Consider the following 24,172-nt stretch of genomic DNA (forward strand, 5'->3'; position numbering starts at 1 on the left):
CAGCCGCTCGACATTGAGACTCGCGAGGGATTCACGCGATCCGACGATCGTGATCATTTTCATCTTTGCGTGCCCTTGCCCCCACCAAACAATCATCAATAAAGGGGCGTTTAAGCAAAAATTCAACCCCCTCTGTTTGGCCTGTATTTTTCTTTGGGATGAGTAGTATAGAACTTTTAAAACTTATCACGAAAATGCAATTAAGTCCTAAAATTTATAAAAAGTGTAATCAAGTCTTAAAACTTATCAAAATGATCCAATTAAGTCCTAAAGTTAACACAGTTAATCTTATTGACGGAAAATGCTTACGTGGCATGACGTAACATTTTAAATAATTTTTATTTTCCACTTGGCTTTTTAAAATAAGTTTTAATTCAATTTTTCAGAAAATTATATTTAAAAACTAAAATTCATTTTTTTTAAAACTATTAAAAAAAGAAAAAAAAGAAAAGGGCAACTCCTCCGCCGCCGTCGCCACCCATCGCCAGAGAGGCCGGCGACCGTCGCCGCCACCACTCAACTAGGCCGGCGACCGTCGCCCTAGGCGAGGGCGCGGGTGCGCCCACCTAGATCCGGGGCATGCTGGCCCTCACCGTCATCTACCCTAGGCGAGGCCTCATCGCCCAATCCAAGCTGCCCAAACGGGTGAGCCCCGTCGGCCCCAAGCGAGGGCGCCGAGGCCTCACCCAAGGTTGGCGATGGTTACCGGCCCCCAACCGAGGGCCACCGAGGCCTCACCTGGGTGGCGACGATCGCTAGCTCCCCGTGAAGGTCGGCATGCCCAAGTCTAGGCACCCTCGCCCGCATTGACGAGGGTCGTCGACCCTCGCTTGGGGCCGACGAGGCCTCACCTAGTGCCGGTGAGGCCTTACCACGGTCAGCGACGTCGCCAATCCCTCCGACGATGGGTAGTGGAGGAGCTGCCCTTTTCTTGTTTTTCTTTTTTAACAGTTTTAAAAATGAATTTTAATTTTAAATATAATTTTTTTTTTAAATGAATAAAAAAATTATTTAAATAGCCGATGGAAAATAAAAAATCATTTAAAATGTCATGTCAAGCATTTTCCGTCAATAAAACTAATGGTATTAACTTTAGGATTCAATTGAACCATTTTAACAAGTTTTAGAATTTGATTGCATTTTTTTCAAGTTTTATGACTCAATTATATTTTCGTGATAAGTTTTAAGACTTTTACCGCATTTATCCCTATATCTTTTCCTCCCCCAGCCAACCGGTCAACAAGCAAATTTCTGCAGGGGGTAAAGCTCCCGCGGAAGAGCCTACCCATATACACTTCAGATCATGGAGAGATATGTCGGCATCAAACCGCAAGTGATCAAGAAAGCCGTGTCTGTATCCATCGAAGCTCATAAGAGCCTGGGAAGCCGTGTCTCGTTGAAAGGAAGGTCCCCGGTAGCCCTTCGCAGGTCATCGTGGCCTTCCCTGGATCTTGGTCTCTGGACGACTGGTTCGTCGGAGACAGCGAAGCCATGCCTTTCGGAGAGACCAAGATCGACACCAAAAGGTTCCGGTCTCTCAAAAGCATCGGCAAGGATGTGGTCGCCACGGTCAGCGAGGCATTCATGGCAAGATTCCTACGCATTCTGGATGACAGAAGTACGTTCCGCGCAGAGGTATTCTCAAACGATGAAGTCACCGGAACACCATAGATCGGAAACTAGAGCTTGTTTGCTCCCGTTTGCAATTTACCGTTTTAAGGGTTTTTAGCTAGTCGGTATATATGACCATATGAAGTTTGTCTACGCCTTTTTTATACGTAATGTCTCCAATTGGTCGGAATTTGAAGAACCTCCAAGCGTTCGCTATTAGATAATGATAACAATAGCATAGATGGTTCGGTCTAAATCCCTCTCATCCTGCCCTTAGCAATAAAAGGGATGTTCATCATTAACCGAGTATCGAAGCAAGAAATGAATAGTCGGAAATGAATCTGTATTTGTCTTTGATTTTCAGGTGACAAAGGCGACGGAGAAGAATAAGCAAATAATATTTGCAGGCCATTCGTTGGGTGGTCCAATCGCGATGTACGCAACTGTTTGGTTTCTTGAGGAATATGCTAGATCAAACAAGAAGCAGACTTCCCGTCCTCTCTGTTTGACATTCGCATCCCCGCTTACAACCGATCTCACCTTTTGCCATGCCATCCGGCGTGAGGGTTGGTTTGATTGCTTTGTCCACTTCGTTATGAAACTTGACATCGTTCCCAGGATTCTACTCGCTCTTCACTATTCCGCAGCAGAGTTGCTGCAAGAAATTCCCCGTTTCTCCAACCCGCATCACAAAGCCGACAAGGCAAAATTGGCTTTGTTATTTGCGAATGTGATGAAGAATGCATCATGCGTTGCAAGCCATGCAGCTTGCGCACTGACGGAAAGCAAACATACGTTATTTGACACCATGTCTAGATTTATCAAGCTAAGCCCTTACAGACCATGCGGTAAGTACGTCTTTTGCACTGAGACCGACAGGTTGGTGGTCGTGAAGAACCCAGACGCGGTTCTTCAAATGTTGTTTCACTCTTTACAGATTGGGTCTGACACGGAGCTTCAGGACACAGCAGTGGCAAGCTTGAAGGCACACTGGAGATATAAAGATACATTACGTAAAAGCTCGGACATGTACAATGTAGTTTGTTTGGAGAACCTCCCAGAATTACCTCTCAGCTCAGACAATACTACAGATATTGGTGCCGCATTAAGCGACCTCAATCTGGTATTAGCCCATATCTTATCTAAGTCCAAGGATTTTCTATGGAAAATAAACCCTAATTCGCTAATATTCTTTACTTTATTAAGAAAGATACTCGAATATTCACAATATATAATGTTGTGATTATAGTGCATACCGGCAAGGCTGTGTCTTCGTGCTGCTGGAGAGTCAGAGAAGCACAAAGCGGATAACCAAAGGTCTTATGCAAGAAGGATGCCATAAAGAAGGCTCTCAGAAAACTAGACGACTATCGGACCACATGCAAGACTGATGGCATGGGATATTATGATGCTTTCAAGATGCAAGAGGAGGAGGAAGATTTCAAGGCCAATGTAAAGAGACTCGAACTGGCAGCCATGTGGGATGAGATTATCGAAATGATAAGACAAGAGCAGCTCCCAGATAAATTTGAGGCAGAGAGAGAATGGTTGGAGCTCAGCACGCAGTTTCGCCGACTTGTGGAGCCAATAGACATAGCCAACTACTATCGACACTTGAAGAATGAAGATGCAGGTCCTTACATGACCAAAGGAAGGCCAAGACGGTACCACTATCCACAAAGATGGCGAGAACATGCTGAGCAATTAGAGAGGGATTCAAGTGGTGAATCCTGCTTTTGGGCCGAGGTGGAGGAGCTCAACGTTGCAATTGCCAACAAGAAACCATGGAAAGAAATAGAGAACAGGGTTTTGACTTTGGAGAAGAACCTAAGAAAATGGTATGATAAAAAGGAGGTGGATAAGGATGTGTTCTTAGAAAAGAGCACACTGGTAAAGTGGTGGCATACTCTTCCTGATTACCATAAGGCAAATTCCTGCATCAAAGAACTCATTCCAAGCTTGAAAAGCCAGACCCAGCAACAGGCTGGCATCGACTAAAGAGGAGTCCTTCCCGTTTTCAGTTATTTTCTCTTTACAGTAGATGTTTTCAATGAAATAAATTACCCTTCAAAAAACAGGAGCGAATCTCTGAAATCTTCTTCATGTCCCTGAAGATCCTAAACACACAATTGGAAAAAAGATGAAAGAATCAATAAAATTGATCCAGTGAAGATAAGTGTAGAATTCCTTGGTATTCTTATTAGACTCAACAATATAGAGAAAAACACTAAAACAGATTGCAGAACTAACCAATAGCATCGCTGTAAAATCAGATAGCAGGCCTTCTCTAATTTGGTTTTCAAAGACTATCCAAATGGACACAAACCAGATTTTTGCATCTAAAACATTTCAACTTCCTTTGTATGACTGTGACGGCTAAGTCCACCACACAAAATGGAAACAGAAACTTTTTTTTAATTGCCAAGCAGAGACAGGAAAGAACAGGCGAAACAATGATGTACAAGGGAAGAAAGGAGAAAAAAGGCACAGCAAAGATTAGAGTGAATCCTAAGCTCAAGAAAAATAGTTTGCCCATTGTAAGAACAAGAAAGTGTCATATCTCCACATGTCCAAATGCATGAGTGCATGCAAGTAAGTGAGGATGATGAAATAGAGGCAGAGACTCGAGATTCAGTTACTAAAAGACGTCACCTGAACTTCCAGCGTAAGAAACAGTGCATAAGATTGTTCACTATGGAAAGAAATCAAAAAAAGAAAGAGGAAAACAGAACCACCTCTTTGTATGACATTAGATATATCCAACCTTACTGAATGAAAGTACATTTCGCATTTGCTTACCTGAATTCCAATTACTACCAAACAAGTGCATAGTCATGTGCTTCAAAGCTAGAATAATTCCTAAGATAGAGGCAAACCTGGCCACCAATTCCTGCATGCTTCATCAATCTCCTAAGTAACTGCAACATTTAAGCCAGATCGAATACATTGTTGAACAGGGAACTAAATTAATAGCTTCAAAGTACCAGCTAGATACCCAAAGCTTTTTATTTCCAACACAGAGATTGTATTATGAGGAAACTCCACCAAAATAAGTAATTACAATTAGAAATGCATATAGTCCTTACTAACAAAGTTCCCAAATGGATTTCAATAATTTTTCTTTCATCTTTCTCAAGGGGTCAACCCCTCAACCCTAAGCTACATGTCCAAAAGCCCCCACACCCATGACCACTGGGCCAACCGCCATAATTGTATCTCAACATGGTAATAAGAGCGGTGTAGAATTTTTCACTTGAACAGCCTGATTTTATGTACTTCCAGCTGAAATACAGGTCCTATGAGGAGAAGCATAAACTGCCTCCTACAATTGTTCCATGACATTTCAAGCCTTTCTACAGATGTGATTTTGCCTCCAGGAAAAATCTGTTCACACTTGAGAATGGGCATGCTCTTTACAAAAATCTTCAGCATCGATCTTACAGAACATAAGTCTGATGTAACTTTCACGATTTACATAATACAGATAGCTCCAGAGGGTAGAGTTCAAACCAAATGAATGGATACACGTTGGGCCATGCTACATCTGGCCTATTCCAAATATACTAGCTACTAACAAAGATTGCAAATTAGAGAAGAAAACTAAAATAAAGACAGTCTCTAGCTGTCAAATCAGAACTATTTGACTTCATAATAGAACTTCTGAAAAGATATGATTTACCTTCTAGTAAACTACACAAACTTGAGTCTTGACCACCAGGCCTTCAGCCCAGTGGCAGAGGGGATGGATACTAGAGAGAGTCGTAGGTTCAATTCTGAGTGTGTGTGTGTTCGTAAGTGTACACACGTGCGGGCGCATACAAATATATGGTAAATGGGGAGGGCTATCTTGTTCTAAATATCCTGCACATCCATGACTGACCAGAACCTCAAAATGCAAGAACAATAACAACAACAATACCCAAGCTTTGTCTCACCTATTTATGCCATGACACTGTTTTTCTGAGAATTGATGGGAAAAAAAAATGGCAGTTAATTACATGCAGCTATGCCCAACCGGCATATTACATAATTGCTATCACTCGGAACGTGATATCAGCAATAAAACAGCAAAAGACTTTGACTAGCTGTCTCACCTTGAAAAGGCGATGCCACTAATAATAATCAAGACAGAGAAAAGTTACAAGCTACCATCACAAACCACAACGAGAATTCCATCTCAAAATCGGCATTCCTAATCACATGCAACCTACTTGAAATGCACATTCTAGAAGGCATAAACTGTTCACACAAAGAATCCAGTTAAGCTAAACTACTCCACTTAGACATCCTATGTTAAAGACAATCAACCAAAGACACTTGAAGAGTGTTCAATGATAGCATCATAATTTTACATAAATACATTAATCTATATGGTATAATAGAATAGATTGTTGACTTGAGAGCAAAAGTCATCACTCATCACATGCACATGCATTTGCCACTGAAAGTAGTTGATAACAAAGTTGAAGTTCTTTAACCAGTATACCTATGACTATGAAATGCCACGAGAAGTCACTTTAATTTAAGGAAGTACTAAAAAAACTGCACACTGGTGGATAAAACAAACTCGAGATATTAAAAGTCCCAGATTTCTCCCAGATCCACCACATTGTAGCTTGATAAATCAACTTATAAAAAGAGAAAAATATACAGATCATTTCCTAGCACTTGTACAGGTGAAGAAGGTTCTCTCTCTCCAACAGAAACTGAACACCGACCAGAAAAGAGATGGATAGAAGAGGATACATGCGAAGTTTGATATCAACCGCCAGGATTCTTTCTAGACAATCTTGGCATGACGTCCATATTTCAAGCAAAGGGTCTATAATACCTCATCATGTTAAGCCTCTTTCACCAATTAAAAATGAAAGCAACTACTGATGTCATCGCAACAAGTAACAAAGAATATGGTTTGTAACAACATTCTCTAGAAGAGGTTGAACACTCCCAGGCACAACTCGCTAGGCTAAAATTCATTTCCAATGATATAGCAGAGCAACAAAAACTAGGTGCTTGAAAAGAAAAAGGAATACATGAAAACGAAAACAAAAATCCAAACATGATATCCCACGCACGGGTTTTTTCCTTACCTGTTTGATTTAATCTAAGAAAACATTGAACAAGTTAATCTGATATGCGTTTGTTTTGCATATTTCCAAGCTGAAGCTAAATCAATAAGGCAGGTGTATGAAAATGAATTTAAACTGAGCAAAAAAAACCTAATCCTCAAAACTCAAATTTCAGTTTACAGGTGTGCAGTTCATTGAAGAAAAAGACAGAACTGATTTATCCGATTTGGGTTTGGCTTCTGCGTTTTTCCAAACTGCAGCTAAATTGATAAACAGAAAGTAATTTATGTTTTCCATTAAAATGAAACATAATCTATGTAAAAGAGGAGAATATTAATTTCTCATTTGGGCTTAAAAAGAAACTCTTGGCAAGAAAGTTTAGACTTACAAACTTAGAGATCACTCATTTATCTGGTCAGGCATATTAAGAAGAAAAGGTCAATTAGCTAAACAATTCTCTAAAAGCAAGAAATCCATTTCGCTTAAAATTTGAGGTCTTACTCTACCTTGCCTAGTTTTAATACCATCAGGAAGTTCATATATGATGGCATTCAGCATAAAGATTTTTATTTCATAGCTTAGGATCTATATAATACCTCACTTTACTAAGAATCATTTGTCAAAAAGTTGTGCCAGCACAGAAAGCAAGCAGTGATGTCATCATGTATGATTGCAGCGAGCAACCTCGCCCTCCTTTATCATGATTCATTCACCCAACTTCAAAACAATGGATGGACAGATCTCCCTAAGAGCAAGTCTATAACTAAAAGTATTCCTTGGTGCAGTATAGGCATCAAGCAAAGCCAAGTTCCAGATTATCTCGGGGTAATTGACTCTGAATTAAGTAAAAGTTAGGGGAAGGTAAAATCTGAGATCGTGTCCACAATCATACACATTGATACATAGAAAATACTTGATGATAGCTTCTCTGCTTGTCTCAGTAAGAAATTCCGGAATATTCCCTCAAGACCAATTTCTGTATAACCCTCAATGAGCAAGTCCAGATACTGCCCTCAACCCCAAAATTGTGTCAAAGCATTTGTGAATAGTTAGCAGGAAGATGTTCTTCAATACTTAAAATTCTCCCTTGAAAAAGGTCATTTGCCATTCGATTACTTTGTTACCCAGGAAACTCATCACATATACAAGTCAAGGAATTAACCAGATAAACCTTGGAGATATAACTCATATATCCAATTTCAGAAGAATTGATAAGGACATATTCCAGTAGGGCAGTCCACTAATTGGACAAATGAATTTGAGTTTACGCATCATAGAAAAGACAAGATGAAAGCCATGACAAAGCTATTTCTGGTATTAAGCTGGTCCAAGAGGGCACGAGGAAAGAAAGACAGGAAACTTGTCATCTTATTCTTTCTCAATAGTAGATTCTATACCATTTATCTATTCACATAGCAACAGGAGTTCTCTACATTGGCTAAGAATTCACACTGTTCAGAACCAGACTCATCAGAGAAACAGTTCAAATCAGGTGCTGTAAAACATTGTCCTATGATCACATATGACTCCATCAAAACGAGCAAGACCCTCCACACAAACGTCAAAAAGAGAGAGACCAGACATACAGAACTCTTTGCAACATAAGACATCCTATGCCCTGGTTATCATGCTGTGAGAGCGAGTCAGCCGGAATGTCAGACTCCCTTCAAGCAGACTTGGCTCTGCCTCGCTGCACTCATGTTCATATGGCTTTCTGCAACCAGGGCAGCGTCCATCTTCCTCAAGGATCCTCTTGTGGCAGAAAAGGCAGAGCCTGAACCCACACAGGCATGGCAAGAAGCTAGAATCTGTCTTGTCCAAATCCTCAAAGCATATGGGGCATGATGAGGGCACGGATATAGCCTTACTACACCCCCAAGGGATGGCTCCACCACCATAATGCCGGTTTGTGTTGGGGAAACTGTACTGCTTAGACAAATTGGGCAGACTTTGGGGGCGAAAAGCATCGTCGGGCCTCCATGCTTGGTTGTTCGCACTGGCAGTTCTTGGAGGCCTTTTAACGCACTCGGATCTCGAATTATCTGGAACCACCGACTGTTTCCCGTGCTCTCCTCGAGACTGTACCCCGCCAACCATTTCGCCCTCAGGAGGAGGATCAAAAGGCGGATTCTGGGGCTCTTCATCGGCGGCCAAGGCATCAGCCACGGCTTCCCAATCATCCAAGCACCCATCATCTCCTCCCTCCTCTTCTTCCGTAGTACTCCCTGAGAAGCACCCGGTGCTGCTACCGCTGCTACAGCTGCTGCTGCTACCAGTACAATTGCCACTCGAATGATTGCCGCTCAACACGCCGGTGAGACCAATCGGACTGACCGACGGAGACTCGGAATCACTGTCCTGGTGGACAGATCCGTTCTCGTCATCCCTCCGCCTCCTCGTCTCCAAATTCTCCAGCGACTGGTGGCCGCCCCCGCTCCGCTGCCGACTCTCGCCTCTCGAATCCTCCCCGCTCCCCTTATTCTTGACTGGATATATTCACAGCAGAACCAAAAATCAACACAGGAAACGCAGATCATCCATATTAAAAGCAAAAAAAAAAAAAAATCAATAAACACAACCGAAAACAACAAGCGCAATCATCACAACAAAAGCGCGGGACGCTGATTAATAACACACGAGAACAAATCGATCGCGTACCCTGCGAAAGCCACTGCTCGCGGCGGGCGTCCAGCTTGCACTGCTTCAGCTTCGCCGACCTGTTGGCCTGCACAAAACAACCAGGGATTCTTAGAGGAAAGCGAATAGGAATCGCCAAATCGAGCCATCCCACGCCCCGCCGCGCATTGTCGCGGAAGGACGAGCGGGGCGGAACGCTCTCGGACACAGGAAACGGGGCGACCGTACCCGCTTCTTCTTGGCGAAATCCCTCGCGTTCGGCGCCGAATTGGCGGCGGAGGCATTGGCGATCGAATCCGAAACCATGGCCGCTCGCTCCCCTCGCCCGAATCGATCCCGCAGAAGAACCCTAACTCGTCCTCGCGCACGCACGGAGAGGGAGAGGAGATTTCTAGAGAGAGAAATTGGTTAGAGAGAGAGAGGGATAGGATAACGGAAACTCCTCTGCTTCGCTCGCTCGGTTTTTTCAGACCCCCATCCACGAGGAGGTGAGGGTGGAGATTATATGGCAGCCGCCCCCTTGTTTTACGGAAATGCCCCGCCCCACTCTCTTTATTTACGGTCCTGCCCCGGGAGAGGCGTAACGCGAGCTGCTCCTGCAGCGCTGATTTTTATTTCTCGGTACCGCCGGCTGACGCGGCCCCTCCCTAGCGACATACATCGCATTCGTGCCCATCGAACGCTGTCGTTTTCCCGCGTGGCCGGACGAAGATTTCTGGGGTGGATTTCGGTTCTGCAAAATAAGTGCACGAAAATGCTTGTTTGGTTTGACTTTCGTAAAATTCTAAATTTTTAATGTTTATACTTGTTCGACTTAAAAAAGAAAATCCGTGCATCGTTCACACAATAAGCTAAAAGTAATTCGCATTTGTTCCTATCGAACGACGACTTTAATATTTATATCGGCGAATTTTCTTCTTGACTCTTTCAACTAGAAAATCAAGAATTTTTTTTTCAGTACATTTGTAATTATGGTGATGATTATGCATTTTCTAGATGTAGATTGCATTTTGTTCTTTTTCTTTTCCAAAATTGTTAGGTTCCATTAAAATCTTCGTACACTTTTGAATTTAGCAAGAATAAATTACCCGAAATACTAGTTAATTGCGTTAACACGGTCGGATTATCGAGGGGAAGCGTTTTCGAGGCACGTGAAACCCGTGCAATCATGGTTACGTTTAGCGCATTTATTGGCTAGCATTTAGGCTGTGTGATTTATTTTATCTATTCTTTTAATCTTCGTCCTAATCCAATTACACCTTATTAAATATAAGATTTGTTAGGGCGATTGTTACGAAATAAAGGGCAAGGGCATTGAATTGCAATTGCATGCTTAGAGTTATCGTATTAAATACTTCCCCGAGGATGCAACACAAGGGAAACCACAGAATTTAAGTTTACATTAATGAAAAATCCTTGTTTTCCCATGAAACCGATCTAGACAGCTATAGGCAAGTAATGGTGCGCCAAAACTAAATTAAGGCTTTCTTTGTTTTGCGATTTTTTTTTTCTCCATATAGGTCATTTTTTAGAAAAATGTAAAAAAAAATTCGATATTTGGCTGAAACCTAAAAATGAATAGAAAAATATTTCTCATTGTTTGGCAAAGAAAATCTTATTCGGTCGAAAATTATTGGCGTGAACATTGGCCATCTTACTCGATATGGTTGTGCCAACATGAACAATTTATTTTTTTAATTGATTTTTTAATAATTCTTTATTTTATTCTTTTCTTTTCTTTTTCCCTCTTCATCGCCAATTGTCAAGCCTCGAAGCTTGAGCCTGCTACCCTATGCCTATGGCCGGTCACCGATCATAGTTGAGAACCAACGGCACTAGAAGAAGGAAAAAAATGAATGAATGAATGAAATTTAAAAGGAAACAATAACATAAAAAAAAAATCAAGAATGTTTTAAAAATTTTTGGCCTCGATGGATCTGAACTCGACCTCAATATTACTAGGTTTGGCTTCTGAGCGCAAGCACCAATGTCTTGGGCCCAGCCTTAATTAAGGAAAAAGAGGTTGTTGGGGTCTCGGGCACAACCTAGATGGACCTAGACCAGGGCACTACAGTCTTGAGCTCGGCCTTGATGGACTTGGCCCTTTGCCAAGGGCCCTAGAATGAGCGTTGATGTTCTTGTGCCTTTGCACGGAGTTTTTGGTCCAAACACCGATATCTAGTTATATTTTGAAAAATGATTTCCGATTTTGAAAAAGAAAATTATTTTCCTAAATTTAAGCTTTTATAGGAAAACCATTTCCATTGACTATTCTTCTATGCTAATCGAATGTCGTAAAATGTTTTTCGGAATTTTTTTTCACAAAACAAATGAAGCATAAGTGATTTAAGAATTACACAAACTTGTTCATTTTTCTGCAAAATATGAAAATTTATAAAAAATTAAAATTTTTGAACTAAAATTTTAAGAAAAGTAGTTGGAGGAGGGGAGAGAGAAAGAGAGTTTGAAAAGTCCAGGTGGATGGGGCTTCACTCATGGATCCCACTCCCAGGCCCAAGACGGGAGCAATTATTGCAAGCAATTTGAGCTAATTAAGCCCATAGAAGAGGCCCATGAAAGCAATCTTTTCGCATGCGTCCGATTTGCCATTGGTCCAAAATGAAATTGAACGCGTATTTAAATTCGAGTGATTTAATGAACACCTCATAAATCTCTGTGGAATAAAGCTAAGGGAAAATTTCAAATAGAAACCCGAAGTGATCTTCTTTTCTCAAAAGAGAACTTAAAGTGGAGTCTGTCTTAGGACCCAAAATAGTCATCTAGTATCAAAGAAGGACCTAACTCGCCAGCTGGCGAATTGATACATTTTCGATGTGTATTCCGATGGCCTAATAGGGGTACTTTCGTCTAAAATAAATTCTTTTTTTTTTTCCTTCTCTTGTTCATCTTCTTTCTTGATCCTCTCATGGTTGTCCCAATTCATCATCTTCTTCATCAATGTTGAAGATAGGCATTGCCTAAATCAAGAACACCGAAAAGTGAGGAAGGGCCAATGAAGATTGCAGGCCTAGCGAGGCCACCAAAATGGTGAGGGTTGGCTTTACCTAGGGCCAGCGAGGGCTCAACGCCCATCGCTGGTAGCAGGCGAAGGCCTGCAAGCCCTCACCCACCCTTACCAGTGGCTGGCAAGGTCAGCAATCAAATATGGTGAGGGTTGGCTTTACCTAGGGCCAGTGAAGGCTCGACACCCATCGCTGGTAGCAAGCATAGGCCTGCAAGCCCTCGCCCACCCTTACCAATGGTCGGCGAGGTCAACAAGCCCTTGCTGATAGTGGGTGAGGCCACCCTCATTATAGACAAAATGGCTCGCTATAGACGAAACCACCTTGTAATGGTGTCTTCTTCTTCCGCCTCCTTGTCTCGGCTTCCCTCGCATAGGGCGATCAGGATGTGCTCCTAAAGCTAAAAACCACCATGGTCAGGCCTCCCTCTGCCGCCCTCAACAACTGGGTTGACTCCTCCTCCTCATCACCACCGCCCTTTTCACCATTGCTTCTTCACCGGAGTCACATGCGAGACTGGCTTACGGGTCGTCTCTCTCAACATCACCTTCTTCAGCCTCTCAAGCTACATCCCACCTGAAATCGGCCTTCTCCGCGACCTCGTCAACCTCAAGTTTGCCATTGACAACCTCACTGAGACCCTCTCGCCAAAGCTCGAGAACCTCACCTCCCTCCGGTTCCTTAACCTCTCCATCGACCTCCTCTTCAAGGTCTTCCTCAACGGAGTCTTGCAAGCGATGACCTAGCTCGAAGAACTTGACTTGGGCAACAACAAGTTAACGAGGCTACTATCACCAGGGGTAGCGGGGCTAAAGAAGGTGAAGCCACTTGACCTCGCTGGCAATTACTTCACCAGTGAAATATTGGAGGTTTACTCGGATATGGAGAAGATGAACATGTGAAAAGAAAAACGAAAAGAGAATAGTTTTTTGGAAGAAAATACCTCTAACCAGGCCATGGGAATATGCATTGGAGACACATTAGTTCACTAGCTAGCAAGTCAGGTCATTTTTTGAGACTAAATGATTCATTTGGGTCCCTATTTGAGACAGACTCCATTTCAGATTATCTTTTAAGAAAAAATGCCACTTCGAATCCTTATTTGAGATTTTTCCAAAAGCAAAACTCAAAGATCGTATCAATCTCAAAGTTTTTCCAATGGATTCCACGCAAACCATTTGGATCTTAAATTAAATTCATGTTAAAATCCTACTTTGATAAATATATTTAGCATTCTATTTGATTCAAGTACCAAACATGTTTTGTTTAATTAGACTTTGAGTAGTATATATCAAGTTGGTACGATAATCTTTATCAAAGTTTCTATGAGATAGAAGGTTTCTCACGGGGGAATAAGGAAGGTTCTAGAGAGACTTACGTTCAAATATTGCGACACATAAAATTCTCACAGATTACCTTAGGCATAATTTTTTGGAAAAATCTGACACCTTGAATGAATTATTTGTTTGAATTGAGGGGATCGTCATAAGAAAATATTACGGAATAAGAAGGTGTCGTGAAAATACTCTTTGTTTGAACTAGACTAAAAAAACTCATATGATAATCAAAAAAACCATTCTCGAAATTTTCTCTAAAATATAGCTTGCACCTGCTAGTTTCCGAATCTAAATGCTCTGATTTCAATGCTTTTTTTTTTTTACGTACCACAGTTAAAAATTCATATGCTAGTCATAAAAATCATTAGATAGATATATTGCATAATATGTGCAGGTAAAGAGAAATTTCAAGTGGATTTTTTATTATTTACAGCTCTGACCAAAAAAAAAAAAAAAATTATTTACAGCGATTCCGGAAAATGGATACTTCTGCATCCAAACAGTGCATCGACCGCCTCTTCAAACTAAACTGCATGGATGTATATATATCCGTTATCTTCTTCTTCTTCTTCCTGAAACTTTCTTCTTGATCACTGCGCATTCTTGAGCATCGCTCATCGCCAAGAGAAGGAATCCCATCATGCACAACCCCAATCCAGATCTCTGCGACCCGAGGTCAGTAATCTATCGTTCTCTCAGTCCAAGTTCACCCGCGAGTGCAGTTGGATTGATGGCTCGAGTTTGTCGCCTTATTTGTTAGGTCCGGTGAATCCGGCGAGGGAGGTCCAGACTCGATGAGCAAGGATGTCATCAGATTCGTCGACGATGAAGCGCGCAGTGCGTTCAAGAACGAACCAGACAGGTACAACAGGTTCTTCGCCGCGTTCTTGGAGGCGAATCGCGTCGGTGACGAGAATGCACCGTGAGTTCTTGAACTTCTTACGTCTATTGCTTTCCTGGCGTGTCTCTAGGGTTTAAGCTCGTGCGTATCCATCATTTTGGATTAACATGTTCACGATGCTCTAGGGTTTAAGGGAGTAATATACATAGAATTATACGATGAGCAATACATCGTTTCCTTCTTCGGGAAGAAAAGTGTATATACCTGTTCCTCTAATTTTACCCCGGATTCTGAATCATGTGCAGTAATTATATCGAAGAGAGACTTTCGAAGGTTGCGGAATCGTTGGAGGAGAAACCTCAATTTTTCAGGCGATGGAACGACGATATCGGACCCAAGCTCCGGACCATAATGCAACATGCAGCGGCGAAGGCAATTCAAGAAAGAAACCGCGAGCTTTGGGCTACCAAATTCGCCGACATCGTTAAGGTTATAGTCTGGAGTCTCACATGAGAATCCTTCTTTCAGTATCCGCACTTCGGTTTCTTAGACCTCAATCTAAACTTAATCCCCTCATTGCTTCATTTCTGGGTGCATCAGAGACGGTGCAAGGACGAGGTTAAGGATCGCTTTCTCTGTGTATTCTGCTGCTATCAGAATGAATCAATAACCTTCGAAGAGTTCGAAGACGAGGTAATTTTACGATGAAACCCAGTTAAACTCTAGTCGTCCTACTGTATCGATCTGTGCAATTCATTCAAATTCTGCATGCTTCGCTTTGCCGCAGACGAAGAAGCTGTTTCATGACGACCCATTGATCTTGGAAACCTTTCGTTCGTTCGTGGCCAATCCCCATGGAGATCACGGCTAAGCGAAATGGGTCTGAGGAAGTCGTCGAAGTTTCTTTCTCATGATTGTTTCCATGACATCACGGATCAGTACACTTAGCGCAGATTTTTATCCTTTGATTTTGGACTTTCGATGTTGAATCTGTCACTGCAAGTACTTTTTTTTCCTACCATAGATCTAGCTTTGTTGCATGTGAAATCCGTCAACTTATAGAAAACAACGTTTCTTGCTCTTTAAATTTCTTGTATTTCTCCAATTTTGGTTAGATGAGGTGAGGTCCTCCACATTCCAGGTGGATTAGACTAATTACTGATGAGGCGTTAAAAAGAAATTTATTAAGAAACGAATGGGCTTATTGAATCGACTCTATAGCCATCATCACTGATCTTTTTAGTCCTTAACTTTGCTTAAAGATATCATAAGATTGATGCACTCTCACATTTAAAGTGCAACATAACTTTTGGGAAGGAAATCACACTACTAGCTAGCAGGCTAATCTTGGAATTGACAAATGCTTGGATACTAATTTCTTTTCATTACCTCCTATAAAGTTGCTTCATTTATTTTTATTTTTGGGTAAAGTAAGAAATATTTGAGCTTTAACCAACTATACAAAAAGAGATCTCGGCACCAAAACTTACACTAAAAATGACAACACGCCATAGCAAGTGGAAGGGTGCCAAGATGGAAAAGGACAAGTCACTTCTTGTTTTATTAAATGATAAAATAGAGATAGTAAATTTACGACATTAATTTTTTTTTTACTCAACTTTAGTCTTTTTCATAAATATAAAAAGGCTTTCCGTTCATTTTGCAAAAAATGTGACGTTTACGGAAAATATTTTTAGGAAGCCATTTTTAGGAAAATTTAATTCTTTTTGGTATTCGGCCAAAATCTAATAAAAAAATAAAGCAGAAAATATTTTCCACTATCAAGTAGGGATAATTTTCTCTTTCATACACTCTTTTTCAATATTTTTTTATTATTTTATTTTTAAAATTGATTTTTTATTTTTTATTTTATAGTTTTCTTTTTCCTTTCCTTTTCTTTGTTCGTCTTCTTCTTCTTCTTCAGCCGGTCGCCGGCTATGGTGACATTGGCGACCAGCCGAAGGCAAGCTCGAGCTTGCCCTACACTAGTGAGCGAGCTTGAGCTCGTCGCTTGCTAGATCGGTAAGCTAGATCAACAAGCTTGGAGCCCTAGCTCGTCATCAATCAAGTGAGTAGTGAGCTAGAGCTTGAGCTCATTGCCAATCAAGTAAGCAGTGAGCTAGGGCTCGAGCTTACCACTCGCTTGGCTCACCATCAATCGAGTGAACAACAAGCCTTGAGCTTGCCCCTAGGCCGGTGAGCTTGAGTCTCACCTGTGGCCTATCACTGGCGACCGACCAAGATAGACTAAAAAAAAAAAAAAAAAAAAAGAAGAAGAAGAAAGAAAAGGTGAAAAAAGAAAAAGAAAAAGAATTAAAAATTCTTTTTTTTAAAGAAAAAGACACATAAAAAGGTTAATATATGTGTGAGATAAGAGAAAGTAATTGAGGAGAATGTTTTCCTCTTTTTCAAAAGTGCAAAACATTTTCCCCTATCTTAGAAAACATTTTTCTTTTCATGAAAAATGTTCTCATCAACTAATTCATTTTCCATAAAATGAACACCAGAAAATTCAAAAAACATTTTCCTAAGAGTTATTTTTGTGAAATAATGGAGCCTTAATACCCTTAAAAAACCTTAAACTTTAGCTTTTGTCTCAATTTTACCTTTTGTCTCATAAAAAACCTCCAACTCTAGGTCCAGTCCCAATTCTACCACAATTTTTTTGTCACATAAAAAACCCTTAATTTTAGGTGGTTTTATAGGGTATTAAACCAAAAGAGAAAATTTCTTGCCTCATCAAGTTATAATAATACTACGACCGAAAAAAAGTTCACAAACAGGCCACGCGTTAACAGGCCCAGTTTCAACTTTTGGGCCATCACTTCATGCTTTGGTCCAGGAGAGCTCATCCAATACGTGCCCGAACGAAAGGTCATGCCTCTCATCCCCCACTAGAGCCCTCAAAGACTCACCATGTTGCCTTCACCTACCATCCTTGATGGGTTCGTATTTAGATCCAACGCGTCACGCGACGATTTCTGCACAGGGACATTGGTCGCAAGACATGCGTTTCGTGTGCGACCAGCGGGGCTTGCGTGAGAAAAGAGAAGGCAAGAAGAAAGAACTGCTCCACCAACCATAGAGACATAGGAGGAGATGTCTCCCCCACCGTGTGTTTCTTCACTGAACTATTCTCTCATCTCTCTTGATGAAAATAGATTAATGTAGAATGTGCTAACCTAATAGCTCTGACTAGCACGGTCAAGACATTTAGAAATGAGTAAATTATCAGATGGCGACGGCTTTTGTGTTAGGTCGCTTTACATGAATCGTTAGATCAGGTGGGATCCACGTGGGACTCACATGATTTAATAGTTCATGTAATATATACTAACGTATGCGGATGGTACGCTGACAACACGTAAAGAAACACGGTTCGGGAATGAATCTGAGGGCCATAAATGCAAAAGACGAAAGAAGGGAATGGACCCGGAAATGTCACTTTCCCAAATTTGAAACTTCAAAAGAGCCTCATTGACTTGCAATGCCGTGGCGCTCAGCGGCAGCAGGCGGACGACCAACCCCACCAGATCTGCTGCGCGCCAACTTCTCGTTAGCTTTGGTCGATATTCCTCTTTCTTTGTCTTCCGCAACTTGCAGGTTTCGTGCTTGAAATTTGAATTCTTGTTTTTCCGTGTCGTTCTTTTGCTTTGTCTGTTGGAAGTTTCTTTTGGTTCGTTTCCTTTGGTATCCGAGGAGAGAGTTCAAGGAGCTCCCTCCCCGAACAGGTGCCATGAATGCAGGGTCGAGTTCGTTCGCGCCAAATCCCGAATGCATCCAAAACCCTGAAAGGAATATCTAAATCGAGTCTTCTACCGAACCCGATTAAGTGAATGAGAACTCGAACCCCAAAAGCTTTATGCTTCAGAAAAAAAAATAAAAAAATAGACACATAAATGTTATAATGACTTCAATAATCTAGGTAAGTGTAAGACAAAAGACGATACAATGCTGACGTGCTCGGTTGCATTTTGGGTTTTAGTACCCTAGATTTGTTTGTAAATCAAAACCTATTATTAGTCTATATAAAATAAGCTAGCCCCAAATTCCATATAACTGGATCAATTACCATCCCTAGCTAACAAGGACAGACTACATCTATACATGAGAGTGATTTTACGTGGAAATAATTAGGAATGAAAGGTGACTTATTTGGAAAAGAGTAGCTATCTTCACCATGACTAATCACTTACCCCATCATTAGACCTCGATTCTAACATATGGTGACCTTGAAAATGGTGGAATTAACGTAGCAATCGCTTCAACGAGGACTAAAGTTGAAACGAGAAAGAGATTGGTAAGAAAACTTGGAGAATGATGGTTAGGTCAAATTTGGTGAAATCCATGAAAATGCTTAGTTTAAACCGAATTCTGTTAGATGCACGAAAGGATTGAAAATTACAAAAACGACAAAATACGATTGGAGGGGAGACGGGACCAATGAGACAAAAATTGCTTTCAGCCTCTTGAGGCTTGCATGTGGGAATTATGGAGGACGATCAAAAGACTAATTAGCATGCGACACACCAACCACGATGCTCAACATGGGAAGACTATAGCGTCGTGACGAAGAATGAGAATAAAAAAAGAGTAAGAGCGGGACTAAATTGATAAAATTAAGTTCTGATCTAGAACCCAAAAAAAAAAGAAAAAAAGATTAAGGTCCCAATTTCGCAATAGTAGAAGACATTAAGATATGTCAGCTCCCTCCATCTTAATTATTAAATAGCGAAAACTTCAAGTGGGACCCAGGTTAAAATATTATTAATATGATCCCACATCTAGTGTAATATTGCCCACATGAAATTTCATTGACATTTTATTATTCTAATCAAATTCTAATAACTATGGTGATCGTCCAATTAAAGATAACTATCTTGATGTGAGACATTATCTGCAAGAATTCGAATAGGGATATAAATTTGTAATCAAAGCTAAACCTTATGATTATTATGATTAGTTAGTAATCAGAGAACACATCATCAACATTGAGAGGGTAATTGGTTAGAAGTGTCTATTTTAGCTCAACATATCCATTCTCGACTTCATCAAAAATTGGAAGTCAATACTTACACGTTTTCATAGTTGATCCTGATAATTGGGATTTTGGTTTTCCACAAATTTCTAACAGCCCACACGATCTGATCGCAGCTTCGACGGAGCCGTGTACATGCGGCGTTTTATTTACTCTCCGTGCTTGATGACGAGGGTCCACCACATGGCGCGATGGTCCCCGTTCCAGCTGCGACGAGGCGGTATCTTCTGCGCCTTTTCTTGAATCCTAAGTCAAGAGAAATCATTCATCCCTTGGAGAGACGAGAAAGGTGGAAAAAGGTAAGCGAAAATGAGTTCTGGGTTGCCAAGATATTGACTAGACAGTCGATTCCCACCTTAAGGAAGAATCGATCCTTCTTCTTATATGCGCGCCGCTACCATCACCGATGGAAAAGAGAATTTTCACTGATAAATAAAAAATCATTTCATAAGCAGATTCTTTAGATAAAATATTGTTTTTAATATATATATATATATATATATTTTTATATATAAATATATATTTGTTTTTGGGTGGGGTTGGGAACTTGGGAGATAAGGAGATGGTTATGAAGTGAAGTTTGGGTCGAGGCCTCCGAGGAAAGACCACGTGATTCAGCCTGAAACTCGAAGGAATGTCTTCGGATTTGGCGAGGGGGGCTGTCCCGTCCCCATGCTTGTAGCCCATCTGCTCATGTTATGTGTCTCGCTACGCACCAAAAGCAGAGGCCACGTGGATCGTTGGGTCGGATCTAGAAAAAGTCGCCACATGGATAATAATGTCGGAAAAAATATAATTTAGTGAAGGCCCATTTATAAAATTTGTACTTCAAAATGCTAGATAGATCTGCTTTGTCTATGCATTTTAAAAAAATTATAATAATACAAATAATTCATGAATTTTGACTTAATATGTAATGCGATACCTATCCCAAATATATATATGGCCATGAATCTTTAATTTGTTTGATGTGATCCATAAATTTTTGGTACATGCTCAATTTAGTATTGAATTATATAAAAATGTTTAGAAATAACACTAAACATTTTTGCATAGTTCGGCGACTAAATTGAGCATGTATTACAAGAAGTCCATTGACGAGGTTAAACAATTTAAAAATTAAGGGATAATATTGTAGATTTAGCTAAAATTTAAGGATCACATTGAACAAACTAAAAGTTCAATAATAATATTACATATTAAACTAAAATTTATGAATAATTTATATAATTTTTCTTATATAAAAAGAGGTTTGACAAGGCTTCGAAATGACTCAAGTTGAGGTAACTTGCGCAATTTGACAAACACTATTTTTCTAATTTATGGCCAGTGAAGTGCGATTGCTTATGCTTAAGCATGTGGCTTAGTCATGATAAGATTACCCCGTTGACCCACGCTTCAGTAGATAAAACGTAAAAGCGGAAGCGGTGGGGTAGCGATAGATTCGACTCCAAGGCTCGTAAAGGTAGTATGGAAGGAAGTCCTTTTTAATATTTATTGTGAAAGTAAAGCGGAACAAATTTGTAAATAAACCCTCTTTTTTAATTTTCTTTTAATTTGCAGGCATATATAAATAAAGAAAGCATGGTTTAATCCCACTCTTCTCAAATGATACAAAACATATGTGCTCAGTATCTCCAAAACAGACGAAAGAAGAACTTTCATGCAAGAAGCCATTACTACTTTAAAAACAAGAGAGCTTTTATGTACTTGAAGTAATTCTCTCCTCTCATGGTCTCTTCCTTTCGAGCACTAGCCTCTACATATCTATGTAACTTTTGAGACAGGCTATGGAAAATTCCCCAAGAATGTAATGATTTCGACCGTAGTGAACTCCCTTTCGGAGATAAAACTTAGAACGAGAAGGGAGAGACAAAAGACATTAGATTATTCCATGCATGATGGGAGCGGTTGCTTTTTTTCATCATGACCATCTCATATAAAATCAAGGTCAAGCACGAATTTTGGGTCACCAACCAAACCCTAATTTCCCCTCAAATGAGGCTCAATTATGCTCTCTAAGGACCTAATTATCAGGTTGGGTGTGGGAAGATGAGACCCACATCCTCGTTTGGTACTCCCAACTGAATGACCACGACCTTGTCTCCTGGTTTCTATACATCATTGCTTACACTAGGATTTAACCACCCACTTAATTTAATCGCCGGTGTTTCGGGACTCGCATTGATAGGACTTTGACATCGATAGATTGCAAACATATCGGCCATAATATACCTCGTGCTTATGGGGTTCGGGACAATCTAACTACCCACCATAGATTTTTTTTCGGGAAAAAAATGATAAGAACATTTATGTTAGAAATGAAGTTAAGGTAATAGTCCGACGATAATCGGTAGGATCCACCTTAGACGATATAACTTTAAGTGTGATTTTTTCGTTCCATCTTTCGACTTAGAATCGGATTTTATGATTGTGGAGTGGTCTTTGCAAACATCCAATTCTCATCGATTGCACGCATGCGAGTAGCCAACCGAACAAGCTATTGTAGCAGCAACATGGAGAAGCAATGATAGGAGCGACTCGATCGAGTGCTCACAACAGTAAATGTTGGCAATGGGCGTCGCGTGAATCCCCGTCCCAATCTTCGGAGCTGAAACGTTAAATTTTACCGGCATTGATTGCGGGGGCATTGATGCTTCCCATGCTGCTCTTTACTAAGCTGCGGATTACTTACCACGTCCGCCCGTTGTTCTGTGACCATCGCTCCGTTCGTTGTGCGGTCCTGCATCGACGTCGTCCGCCCTTAATTTTCGCGAATGCTTTTGGTGGGGCGTCGCTGCTGGCTGAAAAGCGATGTGCTTGCCTTGCTTCGCTTGCCATTCTGGTTGACTGGTGCTCTAGATCCACGGAGGAAGCAGGACGCGAAAAGGTGAGACAGTTGATGTTTCGAGTGGGCTTTGGCTAGAGGTGACGATGGGATCGAAACTCCAAACCTTTTACTTTGTGTACTATTAGATAGACCCTACAGCAAGGTCACCAAGCAATCTAATATCTCTTTGGTAAATATTAATGCTACGTAATCTTTCCATGTTTGATAACGTGTTAAAATTCCAATTCGCTTGCACATAAACTATATAATATATAATGCGTATTGTAATACACTTGCAAACCCTTCTTTTTTCCGTTAATTCAATGGTATTACAGCTCGTTATGGGGGAACGACCTAATTCCATCTCTATTAAATGAATTAAAGGCATGCAATGCACACTCAAGCTAAGAGATTTACTGTTATGCCATCACTTATTGCCCAGGCTTGTAATTTCTCTTTTTGAGTGAAAATTTAGAGAGTAGAAGCTTTCCATTCTTGAAAAAGAATCCAATTTTATATCGAATGAAGATGAACTTTCTACTTTACAAAATCGACAAACTCGCCGCTCATGCAATTAGGTGACATGGTTCCAGGGAATTAATTCTTGAGTGGGCTACTTAAGCTCACTAATTTGTTCTATTTTGGGCTCTAATTATTTTTTGTCCTCGTCGAAAAAGAAAAGGAGACTTGAATTTTGTACTTGCGAATTACAATTCTCGAAGGCTTCTTTTGTGGCCCAAACTTTGGTGAAGGTGGGAGTAGGAGTGGGGAATCTATTCGTTGGCAGGTCACAAGAAACCCACAGTAGCGCACGTGCCCTATTCTCAGTGAAATCGTGCTGCCACGCGTGCAGCTTCGGAATTGCAAAAAAATAATCTTTAGAGTTCGCGTCTTTATCTAATTTGTTGAAATTAATAAAATATTGGAAAATATGTGAGTTAAGGTGGACTTTCGATGGACTTGCCGACAATTGAACAGAACACTCCCAATAATTATAATGATAAATATATTCACCAATAATTTTAAGTGAATGCATTCAAGATTTTAAAATATATCACAAAATTACAATTTAATTTTAATTTTTTTTAAAAGTGCACTAAAATTTATTTAGTTGATGCAATCAAATTCTAAAACTTTTTAGCATTTTTTCATTATCAAATTGGCCGGAATTAATAAAAAGATTTGATTTCACAAACTTGATAAGCTTTAAAATTTGATATGCACTTTTGAAAATTTTATAACTCAATTACACTTTTATGATAAGTTTTAAAATTTGATTATATTTTTAAAAGTTTATAAACTCTATTGCACATGGCTCCTAATACACTCATTTCGTTATTTCTTAATGCCTTAGTTAAGAATTTTGCCAAATCACATCCTAACTGCATTATTTACTTTTTAAATATATTTCCTAATAACCATGGGTATCCAAGCAACTCGAAAACTCAATAATTCATGGTGTACAAATACTATCCTCTAGCATTTAGACAAATTTGGAAAGACAGAAAAAAAATTAGTAACTCGTTGGATTAGTTTGATCTTCCCTCCTTAAGAAGTTAGACGTGTGATTTTTCCATAAATAATTACTTTGGAGTAAAACCAAGAAAGTAATTTCGTGATGTTGAAGTTTAACCTCGCTTTACGCATCAACGCTACGAAACTGAAACGCCGTTAAAAACTTGATGCCCCCGACGACGACGACGTCGTCTCGCTCCCGCCACGTCACTCCCCGTGATCACCTTCCTCCTTTAAAAAGTAGAAGCCAAGCCAGCGGAGCAGAAGCAAG

At 40.4% G+C, this 24,172-nt stretch overlaps 2 protein-coding genes across 5 annotated transcripts; one reads left to right on the top strand and one right to left on the bottom strand.

The window, feature by feature from the left end:
• The first annotated feature begins 1,236 nt into the window (after positions 1–1,236).
• LOC104426311 (protein EDS1L) lies at positions 1,237–3,730 on the top strand. Of its 4 annotated transcripts, XR_005547749.1 has the most exons (4): positions 1,237–1,618; positions 1,976–2,459; positions 2,549–2,734; positions 2,861–3,730. XR_005547749.1 is itself a non-coding variant. In XM_010039311.3 (3 exons), exons 1-3 carry the CDS (start codon positions 1,492–1,494, stop codon positions 2,951–2,953), a joined length of 996 nt encoding a protein of 331 aa, XP_010037613.2. In that variant the 5' UTR covers positions 1,237–1,491; the 3' UTR covers positions 2,954–3,730. The 4 variants fall into 3 exon arrangements, 3 of the variants coding, with proteins under 3 accessions (XP_010037613.2, XP_039160813.1, XP_039160812.1); XM_010039311.3 differs by having other exon boundaries at positions 1,237–1,635; positions 1,976–2,734; XM_039304878.1 differs by having other exon boundaries at positions 1,976–2,734.
• A 4,247-nt stretch (positions 3,731–7,977) lies between these two features.
• Positions 7,978–9,808, bottom strand: LOC104426310. Its single transcript, XM_010039310.3, has 3 exons — positions 9,546–9,808; positions 9,339–9,405; positions 7,978–9,166 (listed from the first exon to the last, which is right to left on the bottom strand). The coding sequence occupies exons 1-3, from the start codon at positions 9,621–9,623 to the stop codon at positions 8,292–8,294; spliced, it is 1,020 nt and encodes a 339-aa protein (XP_010037612.2). The 5' UTR covers positions 9,624–9,808; the 3' UTR covers positions 7,978–8,291.
• Between the last annotated feature and the right edge of the window lie 14,364 nt (positions 9,809–24,172).

Source organism: Eucalyptus grandis, chromosome 11 (genome assembly GCF_016545825.1).
Source record: "Eucalyptus grandis isolate ANBG69807.140 chromosome 11, ASM1654582v1, whole genome shotgun sequence".
Taxonomy (NCBI): domain Eukaryota; kingdom Viridiplantae; phylum Streptophyta; class Magnoliopsida; order Myrtales; family Myrtaceae; genus Eucalyptus; species Eucalyptus grandis.